Source organism: Silurus aristotelis (genome assembly GCF_946808225.1).
Source record: "Silurus aristotelis genome assembly, chromosome: 3".
In the NCBI taxonomy this organism is placed as follows: domain Eukaryota; kingdom Metazoa; phylum Chordata; class Actinopteri; order Siluriformes; family Siluridae; genus Silurus; species Silurus aristotelis.
Genome location: NC_139576.1, coordinates 19,165,965 through 19,183,930, shown reverse-complemented (window position 1 = coordinate 19,183,930; position 17,966 = coordinate 19,165,965). Strand labels below are relative to the sequence as shown.

The 17,966-nt window shown below is 36.3% G+C and overlaps 1 protein-coding gene and 1 long non-coding RNA gene across 6 annotated transcripts in view; one reads left to right on the top strand and one right to left on the bottom strand.

Moving 5' to 3' along the window:
• The window catches only part of dgkg (diacylglycerol kinase, gamma), an 86,531-nt gene that overhangs the window by 21,062 nt on the left and 47,503 nt on the right, over positions 1-17,966 (bottom strand). For all 5 annotated transcript variants that reach the window (XM_083538138.1, XM_083538137.1, XM_083538140.1 and 2 more), the window contains 4 exons: positions 16,941-17,026; positions 15,645-15,734; positions 14,330-14,490; positions 2,120-2,184 (listed from right to left, as the gene is read on the bottom strand). In XM_083538138.1, coding sequence (XP_083394264.1) covers positions 2,120-2,184; positions 14,330-14,490; positions 15,645-15,734; positions 16,941-17,026 — 402 coding nt within the window. The remainder of the gene's footprint in view (positions 1-2,119; positions 2,185-14,329; positions 14,491-15,644; positions 15,735-16,940; positions 17,027-17,966) is intronic.
• Positions 9,805-10,509, top strand: LOC310724311. Its single transcript, XR_014533037.1, has 2 exons — positions 9,805-9,865; positions 10,132-10,509. It is a non-coding gene; the product is annotated as an uncharacterized lncRNA (long non-coding RNA).

The window sequence follows — 17,966 nt, the reverse complement described above, 5'->3', positions numbered from 1 at the left end:
GAACTTATGCAAAGTGCGGATGCATGTAAAAAATAATGAAATGAATTTGTTTTTTAAAATGTATTTGATTTTGAATTTAATTTAGTATAGAATTTACTTTTGCGAGCCACACGAAGCCAGCCATTTACACCATTTTACGCCCAGGATTGGGCGGCAGTCGAAGGCGGGGGCCTGCTTAGACTGCTGCCCCCGCGACCCGAATTACGGATAAGCGGGAGAAAATAAATGAATGAATGAATGCTCATGTTGGATCTCAGAGTTGTCTAAAATACTCAAAAGAAAGCACTATTTGCATTGTTGTACACACATAAGCTCACAGGTGTGAATAATTAGCTAGAGTGCTGCTGTGACTGACAGGTGAAAAGAGAATTGCTTTTTTTAATGACATGAGGGTGCTAAAGACTTTTGCACAGCCCTTTATGTTTCTAGATGTGACAAAAAACCTCTATGGTTTTACCTTTAAATGTGCTTAAAGAAATGATTCCTTTTTTGAGCATTTTTGTTGTTTAAGCAGAATTACAGAAATTCCAGCATTTATTTACTGTCACACTAACTGCAAACTAACCTTCCCTCCACATTCTGCTGAAGCCTTGAGAGAAGAACTACCAAGCCACTATCAAACAGTCTAATTCTAGTAGAGGACTTTAGTTAAATTGTCCTGGCAGGGGCTACATGGGCTTTTTTCTCAATAGACAGTATCAGATGAGTGTGTGGGACAATGCGGTTGCTTCACTTTAAATCAGGCTGTGTCCAATCATTGTAAAGAGAGCTGGAGACACAAAATAATTATTTCTTTAAAATAAAGCATGTATAGTATTTTAGTATAAATAGTGGTCACCATAGTATGGTTAAATTGCTGAAAGCTTGATGGTGTAAACTGATTTTCTATGTATAAATGCAAGGTTAATTTTGATGTTATTTAACATAGACCTACTTTGTTGTCATTGATACAGTGACGCGTTTTGGAAGAAGATTTTCAATGTCAGTGCTTTGTAACAGTCAGTATGTTTGCTGACATGGCAAAGTCTTCAGGAGAGAGGAGACTGCTTGGTTGTTTTTTGTTTTGTCTCACAAGCTTCAAGAGACAGAAAAAAGCAGAGGCTCAGGACGGAATGATCGTTTATAGTTCCTATAATGTAAGTCATAACAAAAACTAAAATGTTTATTCTATCACAGAAGATTTATTGCCTTGATAAATTTGTCTGTCTGTTATACAAAAAAATAAAAAGAAATGAAACGCAGTTCAGATAACATTCTGCCTGTTTTTCTTCTCACTATATATATATGTGTCCTTAATGAGAGATGACTAGTTTGCCTTTCACTGCCCTGTAAGCTTATGATTCTGAATTGACAAGCGACATATTATATAACTTTTTAATTACAGTGACATTCACTCCACCGCCTTCTGCAGCTTGGCCACAAGCACCATTGTGCTCAACCTGACAATGACCCTGACAGTTTTTAAAGTAGAATGAAATAAAGTACCTCTCAGTCATCAAACTTTTCTGAGTCAAAGTGTCTTTTTGAAGGCTACAAGGCAAACTCAAACTAATACTCTCCTTGTGTTCGGGGAAGTTGAATAATGAAAGTTTATGTTCCTGATCATTTTTTAACTGGAAACAAATAAACTTTTAGTGATTGAGGAAGGAAATATCAAACGTCAAAAGCTATACAAACTAAGATAGTTCAAAAGCTCAGAACTGAAAAGCTGGTTATATAAAACTCTACAAATTATGAACTGGCTGCAGTTTCCGACTGTAGCCAAGCAACAGTAATCAAATTGATCTTGCCAGGTAGGTGGCATTTATTCATGTATTGATTCACAATGAATTGCCCAGTAGTTACAATTGCGGCCAGAAGAGGCACAAAACAGCAGCATTGTCAGTAAGAAAATGCAGAAATAGCACACCATTTCACCTTTAAAAAAATACATCAAATCTTAAACATACTGATGTCATTTAGAAAACCTTTGGGTATCTCATACAATTAGGGTAAACTGCATAGTATGTAAAAACGATAACACAATTGAGATTTATTTGTAGCTATTTATTTTTGAATAAATTCATTGGAAGCACATCCCTCAATTTTCCATGACCTATTTACACTGATGGAATTTTACCTGCTGTTGAACTTTTCTGGATGTTTTTCCCGCATCAAGTGAAATCGGTGAGCTATCGATGCATCCTGAAAGGCAGAGAAAATAGATTAGCTAACGTATCTGTAAGACAGGAATTTGTGCTTAGCACATTTAAAAAGTAAATTGTTCGGCAGAGCAATAAGAACACAAACATTGCATTGCCCAGACATGACTCAGACATGTCTGCCTACTGCCCTTAGCAAAGATCAATCTCTATAGTGTTAGTGCAAAGCTTCATGGAAACACATTTCAACATATTCTATATGATTTGAATGTACTGTATGCTATTAACAGATTAGTGATTATGGGTTAAGGGTTTTTTAAATGACAGCCATTTAAAAATAGAAGCACATTCATGTATTAAGGGCAAAGAGGTGGAGAGGTGAATGAAAGCTCTGTTTCAAATGCCTGAAGATGTTTCAGCAGATAGTCCTGTCAGACTGGAAAAAGTACAACGACCTGTCAGTTAGTGGGGCCAAAGAGTGACTTAGCTTAATAAGTGACAGTGTCAGTCAAAGAGAAGCATTCCAGGAACATGGGTTGAGGGTAAGTAGAGAGGTCAAAGGATTGAAGACATGAACCTCGTAGCAGTGACAAAGCATAAAAGAGAAACACTTTTTCCTTTGTGTAATTTATTGAGTTTTTAAGCACAACTGCAGCAAAAGTAAACAACTAATGGCTGCAGTTCTTTCTGATTACATAACGCTTACAACAGAGGTCTTTCTTTACTGACAGGGTTTTTATGTAGGAGTAAGTAAGGGTGCTAATAATCAATCACTCTCCAAAAAGACCTTTAGGAACTTTTGCTTAGAGAATGCTTTATTAAAAATTAAAAAAAAAAAAAAAATATTATATATATATATATATATATATATATATATATATATATATATATATATATATATATATATATATATATATATATATATACAGTGAGGAAAATAAGTATTTGAACACCCTGCTATTTTGCAAGTTCTTCCACTTAGAAATCATGGAGGGGTCTGAAATTGTCATCGTAGGTGCATGTCCACTGTGAGAGACATAATCTAAAAAAAAAAAATCCAAAAATCACAATGTATGATTTTTTAACTATTTATTTGTATGATACAGCTGCAAATAAGTATTTGAACACCTGAGAAAGTCAATGTTAATATTTGGTACAGTAGCTTTTGTTTGCAATTACAGAGGTCAAACATTTCCTGTAGTTTTTCACCAGGGATTTTGGCCCACTCCTCCACACAGATCTTCTCTAGATCAGTCAGGTTTCTGGCCTGTCGCTGAGAAACACGGAGTTTGAGCTCCCTCCAAAGATTATCTATTGGGTTTAGGTCTGGAGACTGACTAGGCCATGCCAGAACCTTAATATGCTTCTTACAGAGCCACTCCTTGGTTATCCTGGCTGTGTGCTTCGGGTCATTGTCATGTTGGAAGACCCAGCCTCGACCCATCTACAATGCTCTAACTGAGGGAAGGAGGTTGTTCCCCAAAATCTCGCAATACATGGCCCCGGTCATCCTCTCCTTAATACAGTGCAGTCGCCCTGTCCCATGTGCAGAAAAACACGCCCAAAGCATGATGCTACCACCCCCATGCTTCACAGTAGGGATGGTGTTCTTGGGATGGTACTCATCATTCTTCTTCCTCCAAACACGTTTAGTGGAATTATGACCCCAAAGTTCTATTTTAGTCTCATCTGACCACATGACTTTCTCCCATGACTCCTCTGGATCATACAAATGGTCATTGGCAAACTTAAGACGGGCCTGGATATGTGCTGGTTTAAGCAGGGGAACCTTCCATGCCATGCATGATTTCAAACCATGACGTCTTAGTGTATTACCAACAGTAACCTTGGAAACGGTGGTCCCAGCTCTTTTTAGGTCATTGAACAGCTCCTCCTGTGTAGTTCTGGGCTGATTTCTCACCTTCCTTAGGATCATTGAGACCCCACGAGATGAGATCTTGCATGGAGCCCCAGTCCGAGGGAGATTGACAGTCATGTTTAGCTTCTTCCATTTTCTAATGATTGCTCCAACAGTGGACCTTTTTTCACCAAGCTGCTTGGCAATTTCCCCGTAGCCCTTTCCAGCCTTGTGGAGGTGTACAATTTTGTCTCTAGTGTCTTTGGACAGCTCTTTGGTCTTGGCCATGTTAGTAGTTGGATTCTTACTGATTGTATGGGGTGGACAGGTGTCTTTATGCAGCTAACGACCTCAAACAGGTTCATCTAATTTAGGATAATAAATGTAGTGGGGGTGGACATTTTAAAGGCAGACTAACAGGTCTTTGGGGGTCAGAATTCTAGCTGATAGACAGGTGTTCAAATACTTATTTGCAGCTGTATCATACATATAAATAGTTTAAAAATCATACATTGTGATTTCTGGATTTTTTTTTTTAGATTATGTCTCTCTCAGTGGACATGCACCTACAATGACAATTTCAGACCCCTCCATGATTTCTAAGTGGGGGAACTTGCAAAATAGCAGGGTGTTCAAATACTTATTTTCCTCACTGTATATATATATATATAATTAAATAAAAACAAACAAACAATATTATGCACATGGTATAACTCCATTTCCTGACTTCTCAGGTGTTATTAATGACATCTCATTTTGAATGCAACAATAAGAAATCTAGTATTGAGAAAATCATTTAACTATTTAACAGAAACAAACAAATTCTATTTCTGACAGTAGACCTATCAAAGACCATTCTTAATAGTGGATTGCAAAAAGGGAGTAAATCACTTAAGCATGAGTGATATAATGAGCCAACAACGGTCAATATTCCTTCTGTAAAATCACTAGTCTACAGTGTAATGAGTCATGATGTTAAATTTCAGTTTAATGATATGAGCTCATTGTCTTAATCAGCCTCCTCTAGACATAACTCTTGAGGGGCAGGGGTATGTTTATGAAACTATTTAATTCTTTTATCAACCAAAAACTTCAATTTATCTTCAGCTCCCAGCTTTTTTTTTGTGTCAAACATCAATCATTTACACTCATTTCATTTAGAAATGATTTTTCTGTGTTTTTTTTTTTTTTTTTTTATAATCAACAGAGATAGAAAATGAGCTTGATGAAATGGCAACAAAAATGTGAAGCTACTTTGATTTGCTTGGATGTAATGTGTTTTATCTGCAAAGTTTATTTGCAGAAAGATCAGGATTATGAGCTCTATGGTACATGAAAAAACAAACACTTTCCAGCTACATAGAGCTCCCTAGTCTGTCTATGTAAACAATATGGCTGTAAAAAATCCTTGATTTTGGTGGGACAGGACAAAGACTATAGAGACTCAGACAAAAGTAAGTTGAAAGGGTATCACCCTTGGCTTATGCTGTAGGCTACAGGTGAATTTATATTAGAGTAAACGCATAAAATGAGATTGAGAGCTGACAACATCAATGATACAGTCTACTACCTTATACTAACACATACTATTGTTCAGCTACATTATAACAGGTCTTTTTTCAGGTTTCCAACCCAACTATATATCATAAACCACACAAAAAACTATCCAAATTTCAGGCATCTCTTTCTTAGCCTTTCATGTGGTAAAAAGTTTACCATGGTGGACACATTTCTGATGTTCGGATATCCTTCCCTTTAATGTCGAGAATTATACACATTATACATAATCTACCTTTCCCCCTGACTAATCTTTGCAATATATTACAATATAAATGCTTCTGTTCATCAAAAACCCACTATCTACACTTGATTGAATCCCTATTATTGGCTAGAAAAACAAATCTATAAAATGAAACTAGACAAATTTTGCAATCCTGTCATGAGCCATCTGCTGCTCATCTTGCCCTGAAAATGTGTTCATTGCATGAGCACGAGAAAGCATGATCAGTTTCTCTAAAACTATTTTTTATTGATCATGCAAAAAAGCATATTTGTATTGTAGTGGAATTTGGAATGTATAGGATCTTGACTGAGAACTTTTAATGAAGATTAATATTTTTAAATGCCTGATGTACTGTGAAAGTTGGGGCTCTCTTTCACAATCCACCACTGGAGAAAACCAGCTAAATTCTGATAATAATATTATCTGTAACGTTTTTATATATTAATATCATTGCAATTGCATGTAGTACCTATCAAGGCTAAAATACATCCAAACACAATGCTAGAATGAGGTCTGATACTTAGAATTAAATGAATTCACAACTGCAGCAAGTTATGACACATTGTGCAAACAGCGTCAGAGGTTGTTTGCTGCTTCCTTGTCTAGCAACACGCTGTTGTCACAGCGATGTTGTCTCAAGGGTACGTGCTGCTGTCAACCACTAAACCTTGATTAAAATCAAAGCAACAGAGCCAAAGAAGAGAAGCCAATTGATAAGTCAGGCTTCTAACTGTAACAGATCCATCCCTATATTTAGATGCAGGCATGCACCAAGTCAAGGGAGCTTAAAAGCCACCACATCCTTTACAGGCCCAAGCTAAATAATGCACACACACATATACCGCCTGTCTCAGCGAGTGACATGGAGCAGGGTCTCAGCGCCTCACGGTGCACGCTGTTTCACTCTCTCAGACAGACAGGAAGTGAGCGGGCGCAGGATTTGCAGAGTTTGATAGCTGACGGAGCGCTGATGAAGCCACGAACGGACCAGGCTACGTTAGCACCTGCACTGGCTTCCTGCCTGGCTCTGCAGGTGCAGCGATGGGAGAAACAGGAAACATGTAGGGTGGAGGGCTTAGGGGAGGATTTCAACTTTGGTTTGCATTCTGCCCCTATCTGACAACAGCACAACACATCTGTAAAATTATACCTGCTAAAATATTTAGTTGTAGAGCACTTGCATTATCAAGAAACTGTTTTCGAAATTCCTGGTTTTAAAACAAATGCTGAATTAGCAGTTTAAGTACTTCACACCTCACAGGAAAGAATAGTGAGACTTAGTGAGATAGTGAGAGATTTTTTGGCTGTAAATGTTTTAGTTTGTTTTAGCCTGAATAAGGTCAAGCTGATGCTTTTGTGATGTGAAAGTACAGCCTGTACTTTGTCTACAGCAAAACTAGATTTATGTGACAGAAGAAGGCCAAGGCAGTACTATGACATGTGACACTAGATGACACCAAATGACACCAGCCTACAGTGTACCACAATACAACTAATGTTTACCAGTGTTTCGTTAGATATGTAACACGGTGCTGCGACATTTCTAGTTGGACAGCAGTGGAGGTTGTTTTGATTTAGCTGTTTGTAGTAAAGGGGGCACGAGGTAAAAGCAGAGACAAACAACCCAGTCCTGCAGCAAAGAATGTCACTCACTGCAACCTTGGGTTAAGTTGTATATCTTCAGCTTTCATTTCTATAACTTATACTTTCAGACAGATGTGCTGTAATAATATGTAGTAGTGAAGGTTTACTGAGAGATCAATAAAACTTATATAAGTCCTTATATATATATATATATATATATATATATATATATATATATATATATATATATATATATATATATATATATATATATATATATATATATATAATCTCATTTCATTTAAGAAATGAAAGAAAATATTAATTAGGACACTTTTGTTTTTGTGTCTAGAGTATTGTGGCTCTGGGTTTAGCTGTTGGTGAGAAAAGGGGAGAGGCGTAATAGTAAAACACCATTTAAAAGAGTCACAACAAAATAATAACATAAGCCTAGTAAAAAGTAAATATAAAATATCTTTTCATATCAGCCTTTATCCAATAATTTTTTATTACAAAAAACTCAACGTAAGGCCCCTAAACAGGTGGAAATTAATTTATTTGCCAGTTTTTTTTAAATACTTTAAATATTCATGTGGATAGCGCAGCGTGTCCTGGCATTTGATTTAGATGTTAGTTACTGTCTGTGTGGAGTTTTTCATATTTTCCCTGTGGCCACATGGGTTTTCTGTGGGGTTCTTTAAATTTCCAATAATACATGCCATTAGATCAATTAGCTACTCTAAAAATTGCCCCAAAAGTGTGAATCAGTGTGAATCAGTACAATGGGCTATAGTATTCTGTCCAACATGTATTCCCACCTTGTGCCCAGTGTTGTGGGGGTTACAGATCCACAGACACTAACCAGGATAAACTGAAGTCTAATCGAATTAAATTTATTTAAATGCATGATATAGAAGTACTGCACGACAGTTGTTATAAACGGCTTATGCGGGTGTCAGGTAGCCCTTTGAAGACTACAGTTGAGTTAAGTGTTGCCGATATATTAGAATGATGTCATGGTCCCTTGATAAAAGTGACAGCATGAGTTCAGACACATAACTCCTATAAGCCAAGGAATCTTTAGCCCTTGGAACCCACTGTCCTGCACAATGAACTTTCCCCTGGCACAAGACATCCAAGCCAACTCATGATGGGCTCGAAAATTAGCTGATCAGTTGGATCAAAAACACTGCAGGTTCTCTGAGTGTCTCTAACACTCTCTCAAACACACACACACACATACAGCAAAAACTTTCCACTGAATTGTGAGAGTGAAACTCCAGATTCTAGCATTTAACCTCACCAGATTTATTAGCTAATTACTAAGTTCTTCAAGTTACTTTTGAAATCTCTCACGCAGTCCATACTACACATTACAAAGGTGAAAAGTTGGACACTAATTGTGGTGATATTCAAAACCAGTGATTCTTATTAGTGTTTAGTCCACCACGTAACACTTAATCTGTGCTTCTAGGGTGCCTATGTAATTAATCATCTACCTGGCAACAACTAATACAATTTTAGTGGGGTTTTTTTGTTTTTTTGTTTTTTGCTTTTTGATTTAAGTTTGGCAGAGAGAAACATTCCATGTTCTTTAATACTCTCAAGGTGTTTCTCAGCATAGCCATTCATTACAGCAGTAACCTGGTCTGAACCTGGCAGCCAAACACTTCCTGACACTGATACTTCCTCTGACCTTCAGCCTGTGCCAGACACAAACACACGCACACACACACACACACACACACACACACACACACACACACAGACACACACACAGACATAGACACACACACACACACAGCAGCAGCAGCAGCAGCAGCATAGGGCAAACACGCTTATCATACCGTTGTTTCCTGGCTGTTTTTGATCCCTGATTATTCCTCTTTCCAAGGCAGACTCTTTCAGCAAAAACCTACATGCCTAAGTTGCTAGACTGCACAGCACAGTACAAAGCAAAATCCATTAATGCACCTGAACTGATCAGAAATCAGCTAAATGATGAGAAAAACTGGGTGCGACATGATACTAAGTAGAATATGATGCCAGAGCTATGTTTTACCCACTGCCAATCTAGGGAGGAAAGAACAGTGACACAGATAGCTTGTTGATGGCAGGAGACCGGGTTAGATTTCATCTGCCAGGCCTAATGGAGCTGACCCGTGCAGGGGCAGAGCAAGGTGACGTATGTTTAATGCCTGCTGGTGTTATGTGGTTGCTCTCTCTAATTTCCCTGGACACATTCCTTCCAGATAGAAAGAACCCGATCAAGCAGCAGTCACTTATCAACAGGATCACTACACTGTATTAAGACAAGATAGAAATCTCAGAAATTTTATTCATGGTCCTCACTCATAAACTGGGTTTGTCCACTTGAAGTCATCAGTAGTAAAACTGAAACTTCACTAACGGGTCTTACTCACTGTCATATTTTTTCGGGTTTCAAATGTAATAAAGAATCAGCATGGAACCTAATGCAAAACCTGCCCAATTACACAGGTAAGTAATACAGATTACATTAGCAAGGAATCTGTACGTTAGTGTAACTGTCGATTAATTATTTTATAAGTCATATAATTTTGGTTCAGAAATCACAAATGTATATTTAAATAGAAAACATATTTAAGAATACAAACTTAGTTCTGGGCAATTTATTTGTTTTATTAAACAAAATTGCATCCACACTGCTGTGCCATACATAACCTTATGAACTTCAAGAATAAATAAAACTCTTTCTATTTTTTGCCCCATCAACCTTCCTGCAGTTGCATTACACAAAGTAGCAAAACAAGAATACAACTGAAATCTGGAAATGAAAGACACAGAACAAGTATCATCTTTCCTGTTGATCAATTACTGCATTTTCCATGTGGAAAAAAGCAACACTAGTAATGGCATCATGGTAAATGTTTAGGAAATGCTATTTTTTCTATTACACAATAGCTGAAGTTTTCCTTTTTTAATTATTATATAAAACTCAAAATGTTGATCTGAATCAAACTGACTTCATTGTTTGTAACAGGTCACATTCAGAAAGTTATTTACTGGCGGTAAAATGGGCTTCCTCTTAGCGCAAATAACTTAAATCACGAACGGAGGACCTTCACATGCTATCTTACTATTAAAAAGTTATGGAAGTACTACTATCCTTTTACCAGTCTAACTTCGGTAGCTCCTTTCTTGCGATGAAGTGTAAGCATTTGAATTATTGTGAACATGAAACAGATGACCCCAAAGCCAGCTAGCAATAGTGGCCTGGTAACCAGTAATGCCATGGCAACCCAGGGCGGAAGGTGGAGGAAAATGTTCCCTTTTGGGAATTATGAGGCAGTACAGCATTGCTAATGATTACATCAGCACATGAGTCACCACACTGGTTTGCTCAGGTGTCAGTGGCTCCCGATGTGGAGCCATCTGTCCTCTCCTCATGGACACTCAGCATCATGTCCCTTTGCTCCAGCAGCATGCCATGACTGTGCAATAGAGAACAGGGCCTCTGTTGCTACATTTGTTTGACCATCACTGAATCGATAATTTTTTATAAAAACTATAAACTAGGAATAAAATGCAAGAATTTGATGGAAAGCTTGCAATAAGTAATACTGTAATAGAGCCTGTAATATAAGAGGAACACAAACAATATGATAATAATCATGTCAAATCAATGTCAAACATTTATTATTTGTTAAAAACAACCATTTGTATTTTATTTATTTATAGTTACATTGTTTCCAAATATTTAAGAAAGAATTATCTAACTTTCTAAGCTTTAAGTTTCTGAGTTTCTAAGCTTATACAGTCTTATTTTATACATGATAAATAAATGGGTCCATACAGGAAGCACTTTTTGTTGGGTTTAAATAATGTAAGCATCTGCTATAAACATTCTAGTAAATATGTTGAATAATATAAAAAATTTATATAATATAAAAAGAACAATGTACAGTTGTCCCACGGAACTCACAGGGGGTCTTAGAACGTAACGGCTCCCCGAAAATCTGCAAATTTTGGGCACACCCACGCAGCCCCTATGGTACCTTAGTGAATTCATCTAGACATTATGTCACTTTGATACAATAACCTGTTTTAAAAGATTTATGAAATTTGTAAGTGAAAACAGTTTAAAATGTTGTTCCCAACGTTCCTGAACATTCGGATTCCCACGGATTTTAAGATAATCCGCAACTTGCTGTTAGTTAGGATTCAAATGAGAACCCACGAATTTTCCGCGCCACGAGTTCCGAACCTCTAATTTTAGATAAAGTATAGATTACAATTTTACAAAACCATAGAGTAATTAAAAATAAAGAAAAGAAAACCTTCTGATTAGAATTATAATCAGGGATTTAGCTAACATTCTAAATTCTAAAGTCATTTCAAAGCATACAAAGTAAACAATCCATCATACAAAGTGCTATATATTTCCCCAATGGGTTATTTTAAATCATGACCCAAAAAATTTCATGTGAATTAATTTATTTGCCTTGTGAGGACCAGAACTGGAGTCAAGCCATGGATGGAGCCTCCTGGCACAGGCAGCCTATACTTATCATAAGATTCACAGAGCATCCATTGTACACAGCCAGCAGTCGCATATCACCATAAATGGGCCAATGCACACCTTATACTCTCACTTCATAACAGTGTTACTTAGTTTCCTCCTTTACTTTACAATAATAAAGTCAGCATATTGTTTGTTTCTAAGGGTTCATGATGATACATTTTATTTAAGTAGTACTAGTAAATCAGTCATATCTGAGTTTGTAACCAAAGCTAGATGCAATTTTCCATGAGTTCAGCATTCTGAAGAGGCAGACTATTACATGAGCTTGACTTTTCCTGAATCGGTGGATGTTGATAGCTGAGGAAAACCGAGCCTGAGCTCTAGTCAGTAGGAGGCTGAATTTAGTTACATAATGGCACTGCAGTGTGTGACATTCTTGTGAGGTTTTTTTTCCTTTATTTTTGTACACTACCTTGCCTAATCCTTCCTGTGTCTGCTCCTGCCAATTCACACACTCCTTTCATTCAAATCAGGTGGTCTATTTCAAGTCTTTTCTCTCTATTTCTGGACATTCTAAATGAGACCTGGGCTACCTGGTATCCCTCACAGTGATGAAGCAGCATGTAACCAACACACCTGGCATGAGTCAGATTAAAATATATTTTTTTCCCAAAATGAAACACACTATTTATAGAGCTCTCATCTATAAACAGCACAGAAATTAATCTAAGCATTAATCACTGTCTTAAGGAAGGTGAGGAATATGGGGACTGTGATAGAGGGGAACCATGTTCTTTCCAGTGTTCTCCTAAGATCAAGTTAAATTTGTATATACTCATAAAAAGAGCACATATTCTTATCCTTACTTTTAATTATTTCAGGAAATAAATGTATAAACTTTTAACTCACAGAACTTTTCAGTACGTGTGACAAATATATGTCCTTTTTTTATATGTCCCTTTTAATATGCATTACAATGCACAACAAATAATAATAATAATAATAATAATAATACATAAAAGTAATATATTAGTTATAATATAATTGTATTATATTATATTATATTATAACTAATATAATATAATATAATACAATTATATTATAACTAATATATTACTTTTATAATATAATTGTATAGCTATTGTTTTCATTGTTTTATCATGATGATGATGATGATGATTATTATTATTATTATTATTATTATTATTATTATTATTATTATTAATATTATTATTACATGGGTCTAAAAAGGTTTGTTACTATTTTGTTTGAAGTAGTTTAGTCACTCCAGTGCTGGATTATGATCATCTGTCATCCTAAATTAAATTGAATTAAAATGCTAAATTCCTCAGATATCTCTTGAGCAATTCAAGAGTGGCATCTTCCTGAACAAGAATCAGAATGTTGGCTAAAATTATTGCCACAATTGCTGTGAAAGACTGCACTTCACAATGAATAGGTTAGCATCAATTTGATCTTTTCCCACCAAAACTTGTGAACAAATGGCATTTATTGCATTGCAATGAACAGTGCGGTTGCTAAGTAACTGAGTGCAGGCTACTTAATTTCTTATTTTCTCTATTCCACAGAAAATCATGCTGCTCAATTTTGGGCAAGTTATTATTCCTCTAATGTAATGATGCTTACCTTTAACATTACATATGGTAAGTATCCCATTAAATGGCCATTAGGTCTAATGAGCACATAATGATATCTCATAAACTTACAAATATCATCTGATGATAAATTAACTACAGCCTTTGGGAAGTACATTCAAATATTTAAAGCAGTTTATGGAACGTGAATACAAAGTTCTTCATGTGGATATAACAGACACCTAAAACTTGTGTAATCAGAAATGTGTTGGTTAACTAAAAATCGACATTCCTATTTAAACTTAAACTAGCTTTAGTAGAGGTGAAGATGGTTGCTAATTATTTCCGTTGGATCCTGTTTACCTGGATTCTACTGGACTGTACACGTTTCTAGATAAATTTTTGAACCTACATTACTTTCAAGTGGTACAACTTGTTCAAACTATTGAATTATTCTTGCAGAGGCCTTGACAATACTTGTAATTGTGCACTCTTTGAAAAATAAAGTTTTCATCTTTTAGTTTGTATAGAACACTACAAGAGAGTGTTTTCTTTGAGAGAGAGGGCTCTCTTTGGGCTGCTAAGAATCTAAATTGCACAGGAAGTTTTTAAGAGTGACAAATTAAACAAATTTAAATCATCTTAAATCAGATAAATTAATGTATGATTAGGCAAATACATCTGAATACTTTCTTAGTCTAATCCATTGCTTGTGTTTTTATGTTTTTTTCTTTTACAAAAACATACATTGCTTTTGTGTAACTTGTGACATCTGTTTTTATCTAGAATCTTTAAATATTATATCTGCAGTAGCAAGCTAGGATTTTAATACGAAAGAAACACACACAGCAGAAAAGTGCTCACCACTCCAATGGAGAAGTAGTTATTGACTATGCTGTATGGCACAGGGTCTCCCTTTTCCTCCTTGTCATCAGGAGAAATGTCAATGGTCCAGCGATCCAGCACCACTTCACTACTGTGCTCAATGTCCCTGAGGAACTTAAGAAGATTGCCTCCCTCATAGCCTGGAGGACAGAATGCAACCATATTACTCAACAAGTAATCTAGAGGTAAACAGACTAACCTGTAAGTATGCACACAAAAAAGCACATGCACATTTATTCTACAATTCTTAAAACAAAATCTAGTATGATAAATAATAGAGGCGTTTTTCATATTTTTTAAAGGTCAATATTATTTACAATTTTCTTTACTCAAATTTAGCAAAGGAATTACAATGAACCACACATCCCAGGCACAAGATTATGCTCTTTTTTATTTTTGAAAATGCAGAAATAGAAATAGAAGGTTAATATGTTTGGCCTATTTTACCTTCAAGAGACTCAAGTGAATTAAAAAATTAATAAATATTGAGAAGAAAAGAAATCGAAGTGCTGTAACAGACAAGAGAATCAAGTTGCAAGCTGAGACCATTCTGTCAGCACAATATGGATGATGTGATTGACGTTCCCTGCCCAGAGACAGACTTGCCAGTGTGGCTGTCTTATATTACTGTATTAGTTCTATGTAATGGGTAGGACACAGACACTGGGTATTACTTCACCATGCTGGAGGCGTTATGTCTTAACGAGGGCCAGCACATTGTCACTGAAACAGGAATATTGACACTTTTCTGGCAACCCTGTGTGTCTGGACATGATAACACCTGGAGCTCTTCCTCTAGGCACAACTGCACTCACATGGGACCATAAATCAGAGAGGGCTTGCATAATGAATTAAAATTAACATTAATGATTTCATATAATTAGGTTAGATTGTTTTTTGTTTTTAATTTCATTAGGTTTAATGTTAAACTTTGAGTATATATTTCATGTTTCACACCACTACTTGTCACCAGATTGAGTCAGGCTATATTTTACTTACGAAGGATATCATAGTGCCACCCTTGCCAAAGCAAATAAAATATTGACAGTAGTTCTCCAGTAGAAAAAACAACTTATTCATGTCAGAAACAGAGACATTATGTAACAGGGTAATTATATCACAACCTCAACAAACATATATATAAAGCTCAAATATATATATATATATATATATATATATATATATATATATATATATATATATATATATATATATATATATATATATATATATATATTATTCACCAGTAGGAAATACCTCCCAACCTATAAATAAATATAAAGGTGATTCTCACCTCCACCCCAGCGGAGGCAGCGTGCCAGGTCATTCCCAGTACCCAGGGGTAGGATGGCGACAGGAGGGTGGCGAGCATAATTAGCCTTATCTGGAGAATAAAACAAAAGTGAGTAAACACATTTACATTTACATTTGGGCATTTAGCAGACGCCCTTATCCAGAGCGACGTACAAAAGTGCTTTGAGTCTCTAACTGCACACAATATAAAAAAAACTGAAAAAAGAAAGTACATATACTTATACATAAAATGGTAGAAGCCAACAAAAGCAAGGTTATAATAAAAGTCTATTAGGCAAAAAGGATAAAGACATGGACATCTTGATTATTTATTCCGGTAGGACAGTATTCACACAGTATTTCTTTACTTGACGATTATCTAGTGTGGCTCTCAGTCATGTACTGTAGTTTACACAAGGCCTATTGAGATCTGATATTTGTTTTGTTGATACTCTGGATTTATTGCCTAACCACAGAGATTAACCATTGTCTGCCATCAGAAGCTATTTTCTAATGCATGTTAAGCTCATGTGGTCAGCTCAGCTAGCAGAAACTTCTGGAAGCTGATCGGGGATCAGGTTGATTTAATTAAAAGTCAGTTTTTGCCATTAAAGGAGCAATGAAGGTGCTCTTAAATCAGCACTCAGGCTACTTCAACAAAGTTGGCTTTCTTCTGCTCTTTTACTAATGGACACTCACTGGCTCCCATGAGAATAACAGCTCATAACCACCGATCCAGGATCAGATGAAACTGATTCTAAATCAGCACTTAATGGCAATGTCTATCAACCCCCATGCTGGCTCCTCTGTAATGCTTACCCATTAACATCAGCATGCTTGTCAGTGGGGGAAAAGGCAGGCCATTATCTGTTTACTGCTATCCACCACTCAGTCATATGAAAGAAGTCACAGACGAATGTACACACTTCCTAGGTAATTTATGAATTTATTATCTTTTCAGAGGTCCATTAAATGCTACTACAATTATATCTCCAAGTTCCTCACAGAGTCCTGCAATTTTTTTTATTTTGGCCCACTGAGCTTTAATGTTTAAATTATTGTCCATAGTTAAAACAAATGTGGTAGAACATGTGAGTCATTGCATTAAATAGTTTAGTTTCATGCTTGATATGGACTCCAGATTTCAGTTAGGGCTTCTGATCAAAAGTCATAAGCTGTCAAGCTGTCACTGTTATGCCTTTGAGAAGGGCCTTAAAGGCAAATGTTTGACTTAACTATTATAGATGCTTTGGATAAAAACTAAAATAAATAAAAAATACACTTTTACTACACTTACCAATGCAATCCAAGATCCAGCCCACTGTTCCATCTCCTCCACAAGCCAACACTCGGAAATCAGGCACATCACGAAAAAAATTTAATCTGGAAGACAAAAAGTCAGAATGTCAGGCAGAAAATAGTCTCTTTTTTGCATGGGGCTTAAAAAAAAAACATAACTTGCAATAGAGATTTAACACTATATCATTTTAGCAACCAGTTTTAAATGATAAAAGCGCTCTTCCATGAGGCAGTGTGTATTTTCACCATATATTGTATTATAAAATTATCCTTATTTACAATTCATTACAATTTATCTTACTTTGCATAAACTAAGCCAAGTTTCCCCCCCCCACCCCACCCTTTGTATCCTGGTAAAACAGAGACACATGAGCTCCAAGGTTCAATCAGCAGGAAAGTGTTAGTCACGATTAGCGTAAAAACACTATGACGTAAATATGGCATGACATAACAGACAAAGCTAAACCACCTAAAGCTGAAGCATGGCTCTCAAGGTAAAATCATAAGAGAGCATGATTTAAAATATACATTATTCCTAAAAATAAATAAATAAATAATGTTTAGCTCTAAGCATCTCCCTCTCCTTCCTTTCTCTGAATGGCTTTCATTGCTCCGGTCGTGACTGTGTGTGTTTGTGTTTGTGTGTGTGTGTGTGTGTGTGTGTGTGTGTGTGTGTGTGTGTGTTTGTGTGTGTGTGTGTGTGTGTGTGTGTGTGTGTGTCTGTGTTTGTGTGTGTATGAGGAGTGGTGGGGGTTAGCATGTGGGACAGAAAAGGTTGGCTGCTCTCCTGTGTTACAACCTCACCTTTTGTTCTTGTTATTTTTGGGGTTTTTTTATTTTTATGAAATGCCCTATTGAACAACTCACTCAGAGGTGCAGAATGTACTGAAGCATAAAATGTGTGTGTCTCAGCATGTGTGTGTGTGTCTGTGTGTGTGTGTGTGTGTGTGTGTGTGTGTGTGTGTGTGTGTGCATACATAGGTTCACGCTTCTGTGAAGTGCACTAATTTGCTAATGTGTCACA